General features: G+C 42.1%; 1 protein-coding gene across 9 annotated transcripts in view; it reads left to right on the top strand.

Annotated features, from left to right (window-relative positions):
- EDIL3 (EGF like repeats and discoidin domains 3) overlaps positions 1-22,035 on the top strand; it is a 647,511-nt gene that overhangs the window by 517,139 nt on the left and 108,337 nt on the right. For all 9 annotated transcript variants that reach the window (XM_075592658.1, XM_075592685.1, XM_075592675.1 and 6 more), the window contains one exon: positions 13,922-14,106. In XM_075592658.1, the coding sequence (XP_075448773.1) occupies positions 13,922-14,106 (185 nt within the window). The remainder of the gene's footprint in view (positions 1-13,921; positions 14,107-22,035) is intronic.

The raw sequence follows: 22,035 nt of genomic DNA, 5'->3' as shown, positions 1-22,035 counted from the left end.
AGCTATATCTACCTTCCACCCGGTGTGGTGTATTTGTGAACACCACCGTATCTTTAATTAGCCGGGTAAGGAAGGGGTTAATACAGGGTAGTGCTCAGACTAAATTATCTGGAGTCTGCCTAAAAATCAAACCTGGGACTCACTAGATAATTAGTGTGTAAATAAACAGAGCGTCAAGCATATATACCAAATAGTTGGATCCTCTTAATGTTTATATAATCTACTATAAACAGCTCCAGTCCGGTGTGGTGTATTAATAAACACCACCAAACATATTAACACACCGGATAGAGTGAATACAATAATCAACACTCTGTCAGGTTGATGAAACAATTTGTGAACAGAGTCTGATGGTGTTAATGGCGCATGACCCCCTATGCAGATAGATGTACTGAGTTCTATTAGTAATCGCGTTAGTTCAGTGTTGAGACCTCTGTCCAATTCATTGGTATACTCAAAACACAAAAACGCATAATATATGTTACTATGTGTACTCAGTGTAAGTAGCAGAGACGCCACCCGGCGTGGTGTATTAATGAACACCACAGAACGTTAGTTAGCCGGGTGGGGGGAAGTCTCAATGGGGGTAAAGAGGCGCAGATACAGCTCACCCTTGCAGGAGTTCTCTCTGAGCTGTATTCAACACCGCACTGGTAAGTGCTGACGTCACGGAAGTGCGTCCTCCACCGACAGCTGTTTCGCGTCGCTCTGACGCTTTCTCAAGGTGGTCCCGCCTCCATGTTAGCCCATGTGTTTAAATAGGCACGCGTTGTCATAGCAACGCTCGGCACTAGGGTAAGTATAATAAAAATTTAAGTTTTGTGTCTCCTTTGTTCTATAAAGTGTTGGCAGGTATCTCAAGACCATTACTGGAGTAGTTACATGGGGAGTGGGGGTAATGCACAGAATTGGTAATTTTACAAGCATAGATGGCAGCGGGGGTCTGAACATTTAACCTTTGGGATATTGATAGAATCAGGGATATGTATTTTAGTCCACTGATTGAAAACATGATCAGTGCTGATGGCATAGTAGCACAGTTATCCACGTGATCATACCCAAACAGTAATCTACAGATGTCAGTGTATTTATTAATCACCGTTGTTAGGGGGCCAGTAGATGGATATATACTGAGTGTATATATATATACACGTATTAATTAATGTATACACAAAAGGGGGGGGGGGGAGGTTGTAGTATTATGGGTATAATAGGAGGGAGGGGTGTGGGGGGGTGTGGGGTTGGGGGTTTTGAGGGAAAAACTCTGTTGGAACTTTATTAAACTGCAAAAATGGATGAACGTAAGTCTTGAGATACCTGCCAACACTTTATAGAACAAAGGAGACACAAAACTTAAATTTTTATTATACTTACCCTAGTGCCGAGCGTTGCTATGACAACGCGTGCCTATTTAAACACATGGGCTAACATGGAGGCGGGACCACCTTGAGAAAGCGTCAGAGCGACGCGAAACAGCTGTCGGTGGAGGACGCACTTCCGTGACGTCAGCACTTACCAGTGCGGTGTTGAATACAGCTCAGAGAGAACTCCTGCAAGGGTGAGCTGTATCTGCGCCTCTTTACCCCCATTGAGACTTCCCCCCACCCGGCTAACTAACGTTCTGTGGTGTTCATTAATACACCACGCCGGGTGGCGTCTCTGCTACTTACACTGAGTACACATAGTAACATATATTATGCGTTTTTGTGTTTTGAGTATACCAATGAATTGGACAGAGGTCTCAACACTGAACTAACGCGATTACTAATAGAACTCAGTACATCTATCTGCATAGGGGGTCATGCGCCATTAACACCATCAGACTCTGTTCACAAATTGTTTCATCAACCTGACAGAGTGTTGATTATTGTATTCACTCTATCCGGTGTGTTAATATGTTTGGTGGTGTTTATTAATACACCACACCGGACTGGAGCTGTTTATAGTAGATTATATAAACATTAAGAGGATCCAACTATTTGGTATATATGCTTGAGGCTCTGTTTATTTACACACTAATTATCTAGTGAGTCCCAGGTTTGATTTTTAGGCAGACTCCAGATAATTTAGTCTGAGCACTACCCTGTATTAACCCCTTCCTTACCCGGCTAATTAAAGATACGGTGGTGTTCACAAATACACCACACCGGGTGGAAGGTAGATATAGCTCTACAGCATTACACCAAGCTTAACCTCTTCCTCACCCGGTTAACTAAATATTCGGTGGTGTTCATGAATACACCACACCGGGTGGGAGGTGCCTACTTTGAGTGCCACAGTATATATATCTGAATCTTTAGATTTGATACGTTTAAGATATCATTGTATACCGTGGGCACATGAACTCTATAACAACTGCACTATTTAGTGTAAACTACCTATACAACTTCGTCCTATCATATGGTGCAGTTTCCACGGAAGTTCGTGGGGAGTATCTCACTAGTTTAGAATCACCTCTGTGAGAACTCCTGAATACGCTAAGACATTGGATTATAAACAGATTATGTGTAAATGACATGTTGATATCTAAATTACACTATGTATCCAACCCTTAGCTCATTTCTAGCTACATAGTAGCCTTTTTAACTTATTCTTTACCTACGCGCCGTTTCTAGGGATTTTTTTACATATATCACGGTTGATTCATATATATTAAGCACTTCAATGTACTGGTATGCAAACACCCTTTGAATCAATTCAGTCAGTGTAGGCACATATCTATATGTTTGGTCCGGTTTTCCGTGATAGATATAGAATCATTGTTACAGCTATATATACCACACTGAGGCATCAAGCTAAACATCCATATTGCTGATGCCAGTAAATTATTATTCCCTAGATTCTATTGTCAACCAGCCTTGGTTCATAGGACTGGAAGTTACCTGTTTAATTTGCTTTTTAATAGTTTTGTGTTCACTGTTACCCTAAGTATTTATTAAAGGTTTAGTTATTTACACACTTTTTTCACCCTACGAGTGCTTGTTCGAAAGGGGTTCTTCCACTTGCCTCGGCAAGTATCCTATGTGTTACCTACTTTTCATGCTTGTTGGATTTTCACAGTACAGTGATTTGATCTTGTAATGATCTTAAAAAAATATCTACAGTGACTAAGGTGACATCCTAAAACTGCTACTACCAATCCCATGGCAATTTCTATTAAGGTCATAGTCTTTATTTCAGGTGCAACCTGACAACTCACAATAGCTTAGCCTTCTAAGGACACTTAGGAAGATTCCTAATAAAATAGTGCAATTTCAGATGTAAAATATAAACATTTCAAAATAACTTGGAGGTACAGATGTGTCCAGACTGACCGTTCTTGGTGCCACGATTGCGTGTAGCTAGCGAACCGCACTGCTGCCGCACGCGATCATGCTCTGAAAACATTAAGAGGCCCGGGAAGGATTAACTCTGCAGGGGTCATAGCGTTAATATTCCTGGCCCATCCGCCGGCACAGGAACAGTCTCGAAGAGCTGTGCAGAGAGAGCAGAGAAGCAGTCTCTCTCTCTGACTACCCAAGCAGCTCACTGAGGAATCCTTAATTCCGATCTGTCCAATCCCTGGATGACTAAATATGGTCCTCTAGTGTTCTCCCTCCTGATGTAGAAATCTATATTCAGGCAGCTAGAGTACATCATCAACGAACTATAAAGACTGCACTGACTACTGACTGCCTTGGGGAGCTACTCGGGGAGCGACTACTTCTCTGTTCTGTCTGCACAGCTCTTGCAGACTGTCTGGCCAGGTAGGATGGGGCCACGGTCCTGTTGTAATCCCCTCAGACTGCAAAATGTACAATTTTACAGACTGAGGTTTAGTCGCAGATTTAAGCATTTTCGTCCGCGGCACTGGGAACATTAAGTCTAGAAACATCTGAAATTCCTGTACAATTATGAAAAAAGTACTTAAAATTCATTGGGTAAGCATTTTCTATTTTGTGACCACAACATTTACCTTGTCTTCTACTTTTACCAGAGTTATGTAAATATATTTCCTAATTATGGTAATGTAACAGACTCTAACTGTAAAAATAGATGTATTTAATGTTCTTTCCCAATAATGCTTAATGAAAATGTATTGGAATCTGTTACTTTGCCCATAGATGCAGTAAAAAATATTTGTTAGTGATGATGGTTGATACTTTAGAATGGAAATCTTATTCCTCCAGATATTTTGAAATGTCGACCTTTCTCCCCTCCCCCTTTTAGGGTTAGAGAAAGCTCCTTTTTCAGTCAGCATTTCTGTTGTTTATAGATATTTATTTTCATTCATTCATTCATTGTTTCTTTGTTTAACCATAGTACATTAAACCTTCAAATCCTCATTTATAATGTACTAGACATTGGTAATTAGCCTAGGGCATAGTCTTACTTAATACTGCACACTAAATATAAATTTATATTAGCTGAAGCTAACATAAGCTTTCCTCGTATTATTTTTTAAGGGCCATTCAAATAAGTATTTACAGTTTTTAATTTTTTTTAATTTTATATATATATATGTAATCATTCAAATAAATAATGAAATAATAACCTTGCTTGTATTGACTTTTACAAGTACTTGTAGCACAAGCTTTTTCTTACAAGTGGCCAGCCACGTGTACTAAAATCCTTTTATCGTCTCTACAGACACAGACTACTAATTTTTCCTATAGAGTACCTGACATTCTGGCTGTACAGAAAGGCTTGTGTAGATGTTGTAATATAAAATACAAGCAGGGAAACAAATAACTGACACTCTTCACATTCTACATGATATTCGCATCTGTGAGAACAAACTCTTTTGTTCTCGTCTTACAGTACCTTTTTCATTGATCCTTCACTGTCTCCTTTGCCAAGTGTACCTCGTCCTTTGTTGATCTGTCTATCGGTATACATCAGAGATGACTCTTGGATCCTCACCTCTTTTTTCCTTTTTCTCTTTACTGACTTTTTTAGCTCCTTTTGACTTCTAGTATCAACACACAGATCTGCTCAATAACGCAGAACCGTACACTTGCAGTTTAAGTTCTGAGTATCAGAATGCCTTTCTGGAATATCGTCCTGGATAGCCAGACATTGCCTTAACATGTCTAAAGCAGCTTCCACTCTCTCTCATAGGTAGCAGAAACTATGGTCCCCTTTACCTCCATCAAAAGCATTACTGTAAATCCAGTAAAACCCTGTGCCGGCATTACATTTGATTAATCCCTCTCCAACTCCTTAACATCTATGCTCTTTCTAAATCTTGTTTTTTTTCTGTCTCTGCAGTATTGCTAATATCCCATCGCAAATGCTACAGTTTTCTACTAACTTGCCTTACTGCCTCACAGTGCATCATTTTTTTTTGATTCCCAGATTCAACTTATTTTCTTCAAATCTGTCTTTTCATCACAACTCTGAAACCTCTGTGCTGGATTCCAATCATGTTGCACAAGAATTATACAGTACATGTTTTCTGCCCCACTACATTTCAACTCTAATCTAATGCTGTGTCCATGGGCTCACCTCACCGTCTCTTCTCTGTACTTATCATGTCTCCTGCAATCTCACACCTGAAACCTTTTGTCACTCCTTGCTGACACCTACTTTGCCCTTGTCCTCACTATTTCCCATAATTCTTCTCAATAACTCCAAAACCCAACTGTGCTACCCTCTCAAGATACACTTCCTTACCATTGTAGTCATACTCTGTGACTGAATGCACTCCTAATATCACTGTTTTCCAACACACCACTTAGACCGTAAACTCTTTGGTGTATGCCCTCATTCTCCCAATGTTTACTTTTATATTTCATTGCGGAAGTTTCTGCATACACTGTTGGCTCTATTTAAGTAACAATATACATACATATGCTAATTACTGTTGCTAAGCAAAAAGGAGCAGAGTAAATGTCACATAGGTGAAGTAACCCGAGGTACTGTATCTTGGTTGCAACAGGCCTGGCTCTGTTTTCTCTTTTAAGAGAATTGTATAGTAACTGACCTAAATCAATGAATATGCACAACATTTCAAAATAAATCTCTGTTTCTTAATGGGAATGATTTCTGCATTAATAACTTGGTAACTATGATTGTAATTATATTTAAATTATATACATTCTGGCTTTGCAATATTGTAAGCTATTGACCCTTATGGAGTAACTATATACTCCATAATTACAGTTTGGACCGTTTTTGACCAAAAACTCCCCGCGCGGCTGCTTCAGACTGCATACAATCACCCCTTAGTTATGTTCATTTTCACCTTTTGTTATGAGCCGTTTCTATCCAATAGGCCCTGCTTGCCCAGTTATCTAAGAAGACTAGTTAACGTAACTGACTAACATCTTAACCAGATTTTACAGCAAATACAAGATTACATGAGATTATGAATTTAAGCATTCTATTCTGCTGAGGCAGAATCACAGAACTCCAAGGTCACTGCTATTGGATATAAAATCTGCTGAGTTGGATCAACACATTTACAGAAAACGGCTAGCTGTATTTAGATAAAAACAAATAATGAGAAAGATCTGTAAGCTATATTCAATAATATCCTTGTCGTGACAATGCACTAAGGCTAACATAAGTGAAAAGCATTTAGATCATCTTCTCAATCTTGGGTGATCTTTAAGGCTGCATCCTCGCTGGCGCTGACCACACTCATGCTTGAGAGCGGTGACGTCACCAGCTCTCTAAGCATGAGTGCCGGGTGTCCGGCCTTTTTTGCAAGCGCGGATGGGAGGGCATTGCGGGCAAGTTAAGCACACTTCAATGTCAGTTTTTTTTGTCTGCTCAAGCGCTAGGCTTGGGTGAGCGTGCGTGCGCACCGTGTGAGCGGGGACTGGACAATTTAAATTGCAGGAACTAAACTCGGTATGCTCCGCGCACTCAGCACTATCGTGGACGCAGCCTAAGAGTCAAAACTGGACCTTATTGGTGTAGCCCTGTTTCCTAGTGAACACAGACCGCTACCATATGCTGTATAACCTGTAGGCTCACAGGGCCTAAGCTTCTGCCACGGAGAACCTGGGGCATACGTAACACTAATGATACCTGATACTTGGTGCAGCGCCTCCACTTGCGATGGCTCACACCAGAGGGGGAGTGGTTCCTCGCAGGACACTATATATAACAATACACACACACACAGCATATAACAACCGAATGACTTTACTTGTTGGCAAGAGCAGATATATATATTACGGGTATCCCTCCCTAGAGGTGACACTACCTTCTGCGTCTCGTAGGATGCTTATCCCCTCCTCCACCGGGTGATCCCACCCCATGTCCAGTTCCCCAACACCTTATGCCCCCACCCCCCAGTGAGGTAAAGAATATATATATGGGTGACTGCGCAGCCACTGTGTCCTGTGTAATGAAGGTTTAGTTGGTGCACTTGTTGATTACCTGCCGTGCACTCCAGTGCCCGGGCCTGCCACAGATCTTCACAAAGGGTCAGATGTGTGGTGACTTCCAGTAATAGGCGTCCGGGGCGATCCAACCCAGACGGACGGTACCAACAACGGCAGGGTCTGAGCCCAGACCTCATGCAGAATATACACTGTCTCTCACGCGATGCTTGGCCGCACAATAAGGGAACCGGAACCTATCTAGGGCCAATCCCTATCTCTGCTGCACACTACCGGGGCTCAGGGCCTAACTGGACCTGGGGTATAAAGCCTAGGTAGGGGCTGAGTGCCTCCCTACACCGGAGCTCCGTCTCCTTCCTCCTCCCGCTAGCTCTGAGCAACGTGCGCGCCCTCCGACCCCTATTTCCTCCTTCCTACCACCCGATAGGTCACCTGGCATCACATGGTCCCGCGGGGGCTGCTGGGACTCGTAGTTCCCTATGCTCCACCCTATGGGAGCTACTCCTCCTTCGCGGGCTTTAACTGCTATGCCCGCGCATGCGCAACCTCCTGCTCCACACCTTCTGCGCCTGCGCCAACTTCCAACATGGCGACGCCCTAGTACGCGGAACCTCCGATAACGATAGCGTTCCCTGCTCTGCTGCACTACAACACATGCGCGCAAGGAATCCCGGCTACGTCGGTATGAAGCAAAGAACAAGAAAAAAAGGAAGACACTTAACTGACAATTTAGATACATTAACCTGTCGCTAATTGATATCTCAGTCCTATAAAGAAACACCATGAAATGGACATTTTATAACTTGATATACATTTCTATTAAAAAAAAAAAAAGAACTGTTATTGAAACATTAAAACATTAAGGGGGATAGGCACCAAAATGAAGCAATTGGCTCCAAATACAGAAAACATATTTGCATCTGCATCCCTTTAAAAGCGACCAATGTATGAATCTTTCTAATCTTGCTTCTTACATTTGGAGCAGATACCTTTGAAGTGGAGGTTAACAACACCACCGTAACCTGGTGGTTTTATTTAATGCAAAGATAGAGAAAAAACGCACCAGTTCTAAGTGGTTATATACATTTTATTTGAATATTGAATATATCTTGGCCCCTAACTCCTCCACTCTCCAAAATGTGCATGGCACAAGCAGAGCAATTTGGGTGAAAACTTGTCTTCCGTGTGTCTTTGATATGTAGCCTGGCGCTCCCGTGGCTCCTGGAGACCCCCCTCCCTTGTTACAGCGCGATCGCGGGTGCTGAAAGACCCGACGGCTGTTTCCAAGGGTGGGGGCTGGAGCAGGGAGCAGCGCGGCTTCCCCTGCCTGCGGCCGGTTGCCGGGGACGCGATCGGGCCGTTGCTAAGGCCGCGGTCGCGTCTCTAAGGTCCCGGCTGCCGGTGAAGCAGGGCGCCGCAATTGCCTGCAGGTTGCGCATGCTCGGGGACGCGATAGCGCGAAAGGCCCCCAGATAGCTCGCGCGAGAGCAGGGCTATACCAGGGAAGGTTGAGGCAGCCCAGGACAGCTTGCGCAGTGGCAGTGCAGGGTAGGAAAAGCCCGCGAACCCCTAGCCATTCAGGGAAGGCACTGAGCTGGGACTACAGATCCCATGAGCCTCTGTATGCCCCATGTGACACCAGGGAGCCAATAGGGCTTAGGAAGCCTCTAGAGAAGAGATACATTTGGCGGGTTTACAGCACGTTAGCCATCAGTCAGAGACCGGAGCAGCCCAGGGAAGGAGGTAGGGTACAGGAGTCCAGGACTCACTGTACTAGGCCAGCACCCCCAGGGTCTGAGGTAGTTAGATACTCTGAGAGAGAGAGTGTTGCCAGGGACCGCTCTAGAGAGAGAGACCCTGCCACTCAGGTTAATCCGTTGGAGCAGGGGAGCTGTGAGGGAAGGAAGGGCGCGGGGAGCGAGTACTGCTCCTGCGGCCCTATAGGTACCCACACCCCAGGTAGGCCCCAACCCCCCACTAGGGTTGTGGGTTAATTGCTGAGGGAGGCCCAAGATAGGGACGCTGCCCTTAGTTTAGAGTGCTGCCTTGTCAGTCACAGCGGTCAGTGCTGTGAGGTCTGACAGGCAGGCACCTTGTTGCGCAACACGTTGGCTGTCAGCGTTTAGTGAGGCTGAAGGGACATGGGTAGTTAGGGGAGTGGGACAGGTCCTTAACCCCTGTAGGCCCATAGGAGTTCCCCAAGCCACTACAGGTTGCTGTACTATAGGGACGGCCTATAGTGTAGCACGTGCCCCTTAGGAAGATAGGGACACAGTGAAGATTGCTGTTCCCGTGAAGCGGTTGGACCCACGTTGGGGTCCACAGAGACTGTTCCGGAGTGGGAACGCTCTAGCGGTCCACGTGCAGAAGTTCGGTTGGAGGGTTGAAGGAGTCATCGCCAACTGAGCCTTTGTGAAGATTGCTGACCCGAGCACCGGAGTGCTCGGCAGGTATCTAATACATAAGTGCACCACCGGGCCCTTAGCTTAACTGTGACTGCGCAGTCACCCATTGACTCTCTGCAAGAGTGCGGGACATTGGGTGGTGTTTCTTTGGACACTGGGTGGGTTCACTTGGTGTTGGGGAAGCGTCCTGCGCGACGCAGTAGGTGTCTCCTCTAGAGAGGGACACAGGTTATATAAAGGTATTGCGTGATATGTTATACTGCTTGTTAGTAAAGGTATTAGTTAATATAATCACTGTGTATGTGTTTATTGATTGTCCTGCGAGGAACCACTCCCCCTCTGGTGGGAGCCATCGTAGGTGGAGGCGCTGCATCATTGTAAGTATTATCCCTAGTGTAATTGCCCCAGGTTCCCCGTGGCGGAAGCTCAGCCCTCCTGTGAGCCAACAGGTATAGCACCAAATACCGCGTAACATTATATGTTCCTGCACCCACACAGTATAAATCTGCGATTGGGGGGGGGAACCCGTTACAGATATAAGGGGATCTTTAAAGAAGTCAGAATGTTTTAATTATCACATTCTATCAGCCAGCAAGAACTGGAACATTCTTGGAAAAGGCGTTAAGCGTCAACAATATTGAGTTAGAAAAATATAATCATTTTTTTTGCTGCAGGAAACATTTAATTATAACAAAAAGGGAAGGCCGTAGGCCACAAGTAATACTTTAGCCCATTCCTGTCTTTCAACGATAGGTCTCAAAGGCAGCTAAGAAAATAACAAGTTTCCTAAAATAAAGCAAATACAGTAAAGTTACTTGACATTTCTGTCTATGCTGCTGCACACACATTTACGACTCATGCACAAACTGAAAAGCGTCCAGCTTGCAATTTTTTCTAAAATGAGTTACAAGCTCCCCAGTGTCTGACCTTTACTACAGGGGCAGCTCCCAGATCCATGCACTGTATTGATGTGGTGACCTATGAGACCTGAACTCCCAAGACTTTGCATTTATAATACCTGGGAGAGGACATTCAGCATTATAGCATGGACTCTTGGAAGATGTGATTAGCAAAACATAAGCGGAGGTTGTAAGAAATAGACGTAGAATTAATCGCGAACAAGATGCATTAGATTGCTGAATTAATAGACAAATCTAATAGTGGTGGAAGTTAAATTTGACAGGTACAGCTCAACCCCGTTATAACGCGATCCGTTACAATGCGAATCCGCTTATAACGCAATGCAAACGTGGCTCCCAATTTTCGTATTTATGAATACTTTACAACACGATAATTGGTATCTTAAATGCAGTATTGCAGCAGTGCGCAAACTGGGGGGCCACAAGATTTATTCAGGGGGGGTGCGGGGGTTGCAGAGGTTCTGCGTTCTTCCCCCACGGCATTCAAATTAATGCCGGGGGATCGCGTGAGGCCTCTGCAACTTCACCTACCTTCTCGTCTCTGAGTCATGTGACGTCACGTTAGCATGGCAATGTGATTTCACGTGACCCTGCGACGTCATTTGACACCGGGAGCCGGAGAGAAAGTAAGGGAGAGGGGTGGGGAGGGTGGCGTGAGCAGGGAAGGAAGCAGGAGGGGGGGAGGGGGCGCGAGCAGGAAAGATTGCGCAGCGCTGCTTTACTGTACAATTCATACAATTATACATTATTTCTAACACGATCCGCTTATAACACAATGTGATTTTTTGGACCCCAAGCACAGTGTTATAAGGGGTTTGAGCTGTAATGGGAAGAAGCATATGAATAGCACTGGATAATCATGGACACATGATACATAAAGCTTGGCCCCCTGCAGACGCACATACTAGAATTCCCTCCTACTGTCTCTGTACGTTCTCCCTACCTACCAATTAGATTGTAAGCTCCTCGGAGCAGGGACTCCTTCCTTAATGTTACTTTTACATTAAGTAAAGTCTGAAGCACTTATTCCCATGATCTGTTATTTATATTTTTTGTTATTTATATGATATGTATTACTACTGTTAAGCGCTATGTACATTTATGGCGCTATATAAATTAAGACATAAAAGGGTAATGAGTAGGGCAAGAAACTAAAATAAAAGTGAAGAGATTTCTGGAATATTTTCATTCAATTTGGACTTGTCCAGCCGTGAGTTAAATTGTGCACAAGTACAAATTATGTTCAAAAAATTATATTTGTGTTAGTATTGTTCATCATTATATACTCTACCTCTGTTACTGTGTACAGTACTGTTCACTATAAAAAAAATCTTGATACTGCCATTTTTGTGCAGATTAATGCAAAACATTTCTCGAACAATATATATTCATTGCATTCTAGGGTCTTTAACATCTGTGGTGTTTAAAAAAGGAGATTGACTAGTAATAAGGGTTTTTTTGTGAGGATATCTGCTTTTGCTTGGTTTTATACTGTAGCTTTATGGACATTGTAGGCTAGCATTACTCTCTTTAACCAACAAACAGGAGGCCGATACCCCCATAGTTAATAATGTAAACAAGATATTTACTGTTTGATCACAAATGCTAAGTATTTGTGGCTAGTTTTCTAACAATTAACCATTGTTTGTGTGATTGCAGTAATTAGAGTTAGTGTCAAGGAAGGTCTTTGGTTATATTTGATCAGATTACTTTAATATAGGTTATTTGTTAAAGTAGATTTGTGAAATAATCATGCAACACAAAGTTTGCCTGACTCACAAGCGGTAATTTGCTAATCTCCAGTATTGGCAACTTTAACATCCTTGAACTCACGCTGCAGCCTCCAGGTTTATGTTTACACCTTCTATCTTTGCTCAGTCATTTTAATAGCTATACCCCTGTGATTGTAATATTGGCTTATTTGGATTCAGGCGTAGCCAACTGGCAGTGCTCACATTGGCCTTACATGACTGGTTTTGTACCTATGTTATTCATATTCATACAATAGTATTGATTCACTGAGGCTTGAAATGATTCTGCTTTGTTGTAGACTGACAGTACTGTTTAAAAATAAATTACATCTCAGAGTTAACTACTGTTCACTAGAAACAGGGGGGCAGCTTTATTAAACCGTTATAATAACCCTACTGCTTTTTAAGGCTCTAAACGATGAATGGCTACCAGCATACTGTATATACCAGTGGATCATAATGTGTTCTAAGGTTTAGCGCGATTAATGCTGGGCTGTTGCTTGTGTGATGCAGTAACAAAAATAATCACCTTCACAGAAATACACAAGACTTGCCGGGGTGGAATCATAGCCACTACAAGGCATTAAGGCCCACAGCTTTGAGGGGCCCATATCAGACTTTCTTTCCCCCCCCTCCCCATTTCTCCCTGGTGATTCTAGTAGTACAGCACTAAGACATCAGGAGTGTTCACTGCTCAGCGGCTCAATAACCGCTGAATAGGGAAAAATTGCACCCCAGAATCCACAGTGCAGCCGCATAGTGTCACGGTGAGGACAAACAGAGGGTGTGGCAGGGTTAAGCAGTGGTGGTTTAGCCCTGAAATAAACACAGAAAATATAAATATTAAACAAATGTTATTGACATACTGCATATATTTGCATAGGTTTCTTATGTCTTTCAATTCTGTTTCTGTATATTAGAATTTCTTAAATGTGTCCTAGCAACAGTTATGAAATGACTGAAAATTGTAGAATATTCAATAAGCACTAAAACCCAGTAAAACGAGCATATTTATAATCATTTTAAATCCTCATACATAATTTAAGAAACAATACAACGTGTAAATACATATAACCTTGATTGATTCCAATTTTGCATTAAAAAAGGCTATAAAAACAAAAGGCCTTTATTTAAGATGGGTAAAAACACAGCTGCTGATAGGTAACGAATTCCAATTGAAGATAGCAGCAAAAAGAAAATGAAGTTAACAAATCTTTTGGAAATGACTAAGCATCCTTGCATGAGAGCTTAAAATTTGCTAATTTTCAATTCTTTCCTGAGGTGATGTAAAGTACTGTATAAGGCTTTGCATAGTCACAATCTTTGATTCTTTCTAGAGAGAATACATCATATAATTTAATCTGCTTTCCTACTGCAGGAAAAACACATTATCTATGCCAACAGCATACATGGTACTACTGTATATTAAACATAAATGCAGAAAACATAAACATGGTTCTTCTCTTTTTGAAAGTGATTCTTATCATCAGTCCTGGTTAATGCTTTTACAGGTTGCTCTGAACCGCTTGGAATGAAATCGGGACATATACAGGATTATCAAATAACAGCCTCCAGCGTTTTCAGAACGTTGAACATGGATATGTTCACTTGGGAGCCAAGGAAGTCCCGGTTAGATAAGCAAGGCAAAGTGAATGCTTGGACCTCTGGAAAAAGTGACCAGTCCCAGTGGTTGCAGGTATTCATTTTTATATATTGCTTTTATATTCTGCTACATCATTTAATTGCTTGTTTTTAAAAAAAAAATGTGCTTGTTATTTCATCACACACATGCGCACGCACACACACACACACTTAAAATATAGTCTTGGCTTAAAAGAAGCAGTTATTAAAAAATATTTTACTTAAGATTGTCATTATGGGGTTTTCCATCACCTGAAGGGGTAATTCAACATGCATTGCTCTAAAGCGGGCAATCTTAAAAAATCTCATTCAAGTAAAAAGTTTTTTGAGTCTGATCGCAGTGTATATTGAATTACCCTCTTTGACAAAGTACAAACAGGTACGAAACGTGTCAGTGACTGCAGGGATGTTGTACCTTTTTTTTATGGCTATCCACTTGTCCAGTTGCCCTACTAGCACTTTCCAGTGCTCCTCCTATTTTTATCTTTTTTTTACACTATGTTGAATTACCCCCCCTAAGTACAGTAGTAATGCAGCTTCTAGAGTTACACAAAATAGACTGTTCTACGGTTATTTGTTTTAGTTTGGTTTGGTAACAGATCAAGTAGGCATGGTAGAGCATTTCATTGCTATCTACAATAACGAATAGTGGGCTTTTAAATAATGAACTAACATAATAGCTAAAATAGAAATATTACAGTATATACCGACATTTTATTAGAATTTAAATAATGACATAACCCCTGAAATCGGATCTATGCATGTATAGCCCAGATTCATTTGTACAGTATATGCATTTCAATATCCTGTTTCCTTTTTTTATGGGTCTACTATAAAAAAATAAAATTGTGGCCACACATTAAAAGCGTGTATGTGTGTGTTGTATGTGCAGACACACACACACACACACACACACACACACACACACACACACACACACACACACACACACACACACACACACACACACACACACACACACACACACACACACACAATCAATCTAATTTTACTCTATTGTTATTAGCTTGTTTTTAGAGAACTGACTGCATATCATTTTTATTTACTTTAAAAGATCTCTTCCTGCCCTTACCAATTCTGTTTTTATTTTATTTTTAATTTATTTTTTTATTGAAACTGATCATTTGTTCAGGAATACTGTCAATGTTTGACATAGTAATTATCTGGAATTTTAAAGCAGCAATCACGCTTTCATTTTTCTGTAACTTTTGAAGCAGGGTGGTCTCCAGAGCTGAACTGGTTTAATTGCAGCTCCGGGGGCCTCTTCCTGAGATACTTACCTCTGTAGGGGGCGCCGTCAACAGCTCCGGCTGGGCTGTGTGTGGGGAACATAATGGTGGCTTATAAATGTAAGTCCCATACAAACTGAATGGGACTGCCAGGGACCCCCGCTGTGTTAATCCGATGGGCCATTAGTCTCTGCTGAAATGTCACAGAAATGTTGCAGCATTTCTGGGAGATTGTCCCAGATTTTTCAAGGCAAGTGTTCGGATACTCGTGGCTGCATTTATAAATGTCCTGTGTCATGCAGACCAATAGGAAGCCATGACTTCATCCCTTGCAGCCTCCTATTGGCCCGCATGACCAGAACCTTTAAACCTCCAGAGCTACTACCAACACCCACTACAGGGGTTTGTATCTCGGGGAACAAGGGGTCCCGGGAGCTGAAACTTCCGCTGTTCAGCTCCGGAAATCTCCTGCTCTCCTACCTATTAAAATAGCACATCATGGTCTGCTTCTTTAAAATGGCTTCCCAGAGCCCAGTGCAGTCTAATGGCTGCTATAGTAAGATGCTAGAGATTACGACAATCATGCTACTAATATTATAGGCGTTAAACTCGTATAGACTTCTGAGGCAATTGCTGCTTCAACCCTTTGACTGACATAAGACCAGTGGCATCGGTCTTCTGGAACTCGATCGCATGGTCGTGGGCAGATCTCGGTGGCCGTGAACAGAAGTTTAGAATCCTTCACTTCAGTTACAATCACGTTCACTGATCCAACAAAGTGGGGAGCATGATCTCCCCTAGAAAATTAGCAGCGTTTTTGTTTTTCAAAATATATTTACCTACAGTAAGACATGCAGGGTAAAACTAAAAAAAATGATTTTAGTCTTACTGTAGATATTGCAGGAATGTACGAAATTTTGCAAGACCATGAAATATGGCCGGGGAGGGAGAAAGTGAGGATTGAGGTGAAGGCCTATGGAAAATAAATAGGAACGAGATGGAGATGCTCAGGGGGTAAGATACTAACATGATATCAGTTAAACTATGATGGGCTTCTGGGGGAGGTGATTGGGCTGGCTGTTTCCTTCCCTAATACTCCTATAATCTCTCCTGAAATTTACTGACCCAAACAGAGCTAAATTTAAGCAAATCACCAAGACACGTAGTGACAAGTTAAAACAATGCAACTTGCTTCAGCTTTTAAGCAGCTGCCCAGTTATAGTTGGTATGTGTGCATAACTGGCTAGAAATGTTCTATAGTGGAGTCATTTGTTAAATGTTACTGGTCATGTGCCTGACATATCTGCTCCCTTTCGGTGAGTGAAAGGGGCATTTGTTTGCTTAATACACATATCTACTTTTTTTTTTTACTGTTTTTTTTTTTTTTCATAAATAATTTTATTTGCTTTTTTGTTTTTGCCTATGAGTACGCTAGAATGCCACACGCACATGGCAGCCATAACTAAGACTGAGGGGCCTATGCAGAGAGCAGCGAATTTTCGAAATTCGCCATTTTTTGGAGATAATCGCGCAGAAAACAGCAGAAAATGGAGATTTTCGAAAAACGCGCCAATTTTTCTTTTCTATTTGTAAAACTCGCCTCGCGGCTGGCGAGAACCGCAATCTCGGCAGTTTAAAAAATATCCGTATGCAGAGAGGCGCGAACGGCATCTAGCGGCTGTTCGCGCCAATAAAATGGCGCGATTGTCTCCGTTTTGCCTCGCCAAAAAAAACTGCCGCTCGCGGCCATTGCAAAGGGAAAAAAAAAGGCGCGAATTTGTTTTAACACATTTCTGAAGCGCGCATCTCGCCAATTTAAACTCGCCACACGCATCCATGTTAAACATAGCAGAATTCGCACTTTTCTGCATATGGAGATTAAAACTCTCCAAAAAAGCTACTTTTTAATAAATTCGCCAATTTTAAAATTCGCTGCTCTCTGCATAGGCCCCTGACTGTTTAAACAGGAGGTTATACTGTAGGTATGACACTGAGTTTTGAAATTGAAGGTGTGTGGCACTACTTTATATGTTGGTAGTTTGAACAGTTTCCTCTGTGTTTTGTGCAGTTAGAAATCTTGATGGATTATACTGCCTTTAACCCTTGTTTAGCCACTTCTGTTACGTTTTTCATTACCAGCCATGTTATAAGCGCAGTGGATATTTTTGGGGGTTTTAGTTTGGATCTATTGAACAGTGTTTTTTCCTCACTGAACCAAGCTGACACAAGTTCTCATTTCCAAATAGCAGGTGATATTGTAGTTCTCTTTTATAATATAGTGAACACTTTCTTGAAATTTGTGACTGAATTATGCAGTTTGGTTACAGTAAAAAAAAAAAAATGTCCAATGTTCTACTTCAGTTTCCTCTGTCATCATAATTTAAGTATTTCCCACATGACTACTTTCTGATCTTACATAAAAAATAACACAGAATATAAAAGAATAAAGAACCAATATAAAGTACAAAGCTGGAATGAATATTCACATTTTAATGTACCATAAAAATACAGCCGATGTAATGCACAATAAAAAGAATACTGTTGTTTATTGGTATAAATATGGAATGTACTATAAACTTCAACTGATAAAGATCCCACTCATGTGTGGGATGAGGTAGTGTTCAATGGCCCAAGAGCTTTCAGAACCCTAATTAAAGGAAACTCAAATAACATATATGGTGCCTCTAACCCATGAAGAACCGTCTTATTGCTAACACTGCCCCAGTCTGTCAGCAAAAACATGCATTTTCAAGTCTGTGCATTTCTTCTGTGTCTGGGGTGTAATGTCTAGGGCAAATACAAAATGGAAATATATTGTGTCCGAAGGACATTAGAAGTCTCCTTGAAACATGAAAAATTTGATATACAAAAGGTTTCTCATCCATAATTCTGCCCACCCTGGGGTTATAATTGTATCATAACTTAATAAGCTCCCCAACATATACTGTATAATCGTAAGTGAAAAATTAATTATTAATGGTTATTGCTGACTAAAGAACAAGGGGCCTATGCAGAGAGCAGCGCTATTTCGAAATTCGCCATTTTTTGGAGAAAATCGCTCAGAAAGCAGCAGAAAATGGCGAGTTCCGAAAAACGCGCCAATTTTTCTTTTCTATTTGTAAAACTCGCCTCGCGGCTGGCGAGAACCTCAATCTCGCCAGTTTTAAAAATATCCTAATGCAGAGAGGCGCGAACGGCATCTAGCGGCTGTTCGCGCCAATAAAATGGCGCGATTGTCTCCGTTTTGCCTCGCCAGAAAAAACTGCCGCTCGCGGCCATTGCAAAGGGAAAAAAAAAGGCGCGAATTTGTTTTAACACATTTCTGAAGCGCGCATCTCGCCAATTTAAACTCGCCACACGCATCCATGTTAAACATAGCAGAATTCGCACTTTTCTGCATATGGAGATTAAAACTCTCCAAAAAAGCTACTTTTTAATAAATTCGCCAATTTTAAAATTCGCTGCTCTCTGCATAGGCCCCCAAGGGTGTGATATGACTTTCATTACCTAAGTGGTACTTTCATCATTACATGAACAATTTTTTACTATGAATTGCAGAACCTAGATAGTGTTTCTTTTTGCAATGTGCAAAACTTATAATAGATAATAAGTTATAAATGTTGGTTGGGTTATCAGGTTTTCAAATCTAGGGGCCTATGCAGAGAGGAACGGCAAAATAAATTGCCATTGTTGTAAAAGTTCAACATTGTGGCGTATTTATTGAGCCTGATTCAGAAAGGACAAATCGTCAATCAAGTCTCAAAGTGTATGATTGGCGAGTGTTAATCGCGCCATTTCAGACTGAGCTACTTACATCTGGCTATATTTTCAGTCACTGCGGGTGAAAGTCGCGCTCGTGAGTCTCGCGAGACTTCAATTCAAGTGGGCGGGAAATTGCTGTTTATCTGCAGTGCAAGCATTAATGGCACTGCATCTGTGCCTAGCATATGCCCAGGGTGTAATTTAACCACTAATCTTTTTATACAAATTATTTCCTTAGTCTTACTTACATCTGGCTATATTTTCAGTCACTGCGGGTGAAAGTCGCGCTCGTGAGTCTCGCAAGACTTCAATTCAAGTGGGCGGGAAATTTCTAAAGTAAACACCACATTCCTGGCACAGCGTCTTAGTGACGGCTTCTGCATAGTTACATACCAGAGAAACAGCACGCGTCTCTCTGTTAAAGTGGTAGAAGCACTGTGAAGCTGCAGATACTGAAAAAAAAACCTTCTCTTTACACTTTTACAATTTTTATTAGCTACAGTCATAGACATTCAGTGACAGACAGTGTACATACTGATAGACAGACACACAGGAATATACACTGATACTCAGACAGACACACAATACTGTATACACACACATTTACAGACACTGATACACAAAGGCACAGTTGAGACATAGGCATACTGATATATACTGATCTGTACATGCATACTCACACAGATACACATAGCCACACACATGCTTATATATTGTTATATACTGTATACTGCTTATACTGTAATGCTCAGAGTTTTTGCTGACATGGCAATGTTATGTGTATAGAGGCATATTCACCCTATTGCTTTGTCAATGCCCTGTGTGCATCAGAGATTTGGGAGCCACATATAGTGACAGCAGTTGGCATGGATCTGGACAGGTTTGTGACAGCGTGATGCCCTCCCCCCAAGCCCAGCAGCTGATCGCAATGTGAAGCCCTGCACTCGGCAGCACTACTGACCCCCCCCCCCTCCCCCCAAGCCCAGCAGCTGATCGCAATGTGAAGCCCTGCACTCGGCAGCACTACTGACCCCCCCCCTCCCCCAAGCCCAGCAGCTGATCGCAATGTGAAGCCCTGCACTCGGCAGCACTACTGACCCCCCCCCCCCTCCCCCTCCCCCCAAACACAGCAGCTGATCGCGATCTGAAGCCCCGCACTCGGCAGCAGTACACATACACACACATGCATACATGCATACACACACATGCACACATACACACATGCATACATGCATACACACACATGCACACATACACACACATGCACACATACACACACATGCATACACACACATGCACACATGCATGCATGCACATACTGTACACATACACAATGCGCACACACACACACACACACACACACACACACACACACACACACACACACACACACACACACACACACACACACACACACACACACACACACACACACACACACACACACACACACACACGAGACAGGGACCGGAGCAGAAGGGGGGCAGGGACCGGAGCAGAAGGGGGGCAGGGACCAGGGCAGAAGGGAGACAGCGATCGGGGCATCACACACACACACACACCCCACCTTCTGTCTGGCAATGACGGCTCTGTAGGGAACCGGCTGCAGACCCATTGGATGGGAGCGGTCACGTGACCGCTCCTCCGCTTCCCCTTACTAACTGACAGCACTTTCCAGTGAACAGGACGGCTACTGCCGTTTTTTTCTGGCGCGCACAATTGGCGACTTCAGCGCTGAGAATTCAAGCACACATGCCGAATACCACACTTTGCCCTTTCCTGCATATGCCGAACCTAGAAACATGGCGAAATGTAAAAAAAACACGCTTCTCGCCAACACATTGGCGGGATGCTGCCGCCTAGCAAATCTCCTGGCGAAAATTTCAAATTTCGCCACTCAAGGAAGCCTCTGTGCATACGGGAAGCAAATTCTGCCGAATACATGCCGAATGGCATGTATTCGGACGACTCTGCATAGGCCCCCTAGTCAAAAGGATTCTTCCTGTTTTTATCTGTGAGTGAATTGAACATGTTTTATCATATAATTAAATTCGCCTATCACAGACCAATGAATATATATATATATATAAAAAGTGAACCACATTGCTAAAGCACGATTATTTCAATCCAATTTTCTTATATATATATATATATATATATATATATATATATGGGCTGATATGTTTAAGAAAATTGGATTGAAATAATCGTGCTTTAGCAATGTGGTTCACTTTTTCACTTTAATTCGTCACTATGTTTTAGTAATAGGACAAAAGTAACATTAGTGTTCTTTTATACCAACTCAAAGAACAGATGACATTTCTCTAGCATAAAGATGTGTCCTAGAAAATAAAGACATTTTACAGCAAGGAGCCATGCATTGTTTGACGGTGATATCAAATATTTTGGGAAAAATCAATTAATGCTTAAAACTTTTTTTGTCTTGATTTCTTCCCTTGTGGGTGTGGGAATTGAAGATATACATTGCATTGTAAATTCATGTGTCCTGGCATATTGGTTATTGAAACATGGAATTCGATTGCAGACAAGAACCAACTGGTACACCTTGTCCGCCCATTTAACTATCTGCTGTAACACTTCTGCACCTATTTGATCCTCGTTTTTCTTTCACATTTAAGATAGGATTACGTCTATTCCAAGCTTGTTTGAATTCCCCAACTGTATTAGTCCCTACCACATATGATGAGAAGCTATTTCACAAATCTACCATCCTTGCCGTGAAAAATTACTTCCTCACATTTCACCCTAGCCTGCCACCCTCCATGTTCAGAGAATAACTTCTTGTTCTAGCGCTCCTCTATCTTTGGAATATGCTTCCTTCCTATACTTTGTTGAATCTCTTTTTATATTTGAAGCAGTACATATTAAAGTATTTCCTGATGTCTCATGTTGTAGATCATGCACCATCTTCGTAGCCTTTTTGCAAAATCTCCAATTTATTTACGTCCTTA

Source organism: Ascaphus truei, chromosome 1 (assembly GCF_040206685.1).
Source record: "Ascaphus truei isolate aAscTru1 chromosome 1, aAscTru1.hap1, whole genome shotgun sequence".
Classification (NCBI taxonomy): domain Eukaryota; kingdom Metazoa; phylum Chordata; class Amphibia; order Anura; family Ascaphidae; genus Ascaphus; species Ascaphus truei.
This window is presented reverse-complemented; position numbering and strand designations above follow the sequence as displayed.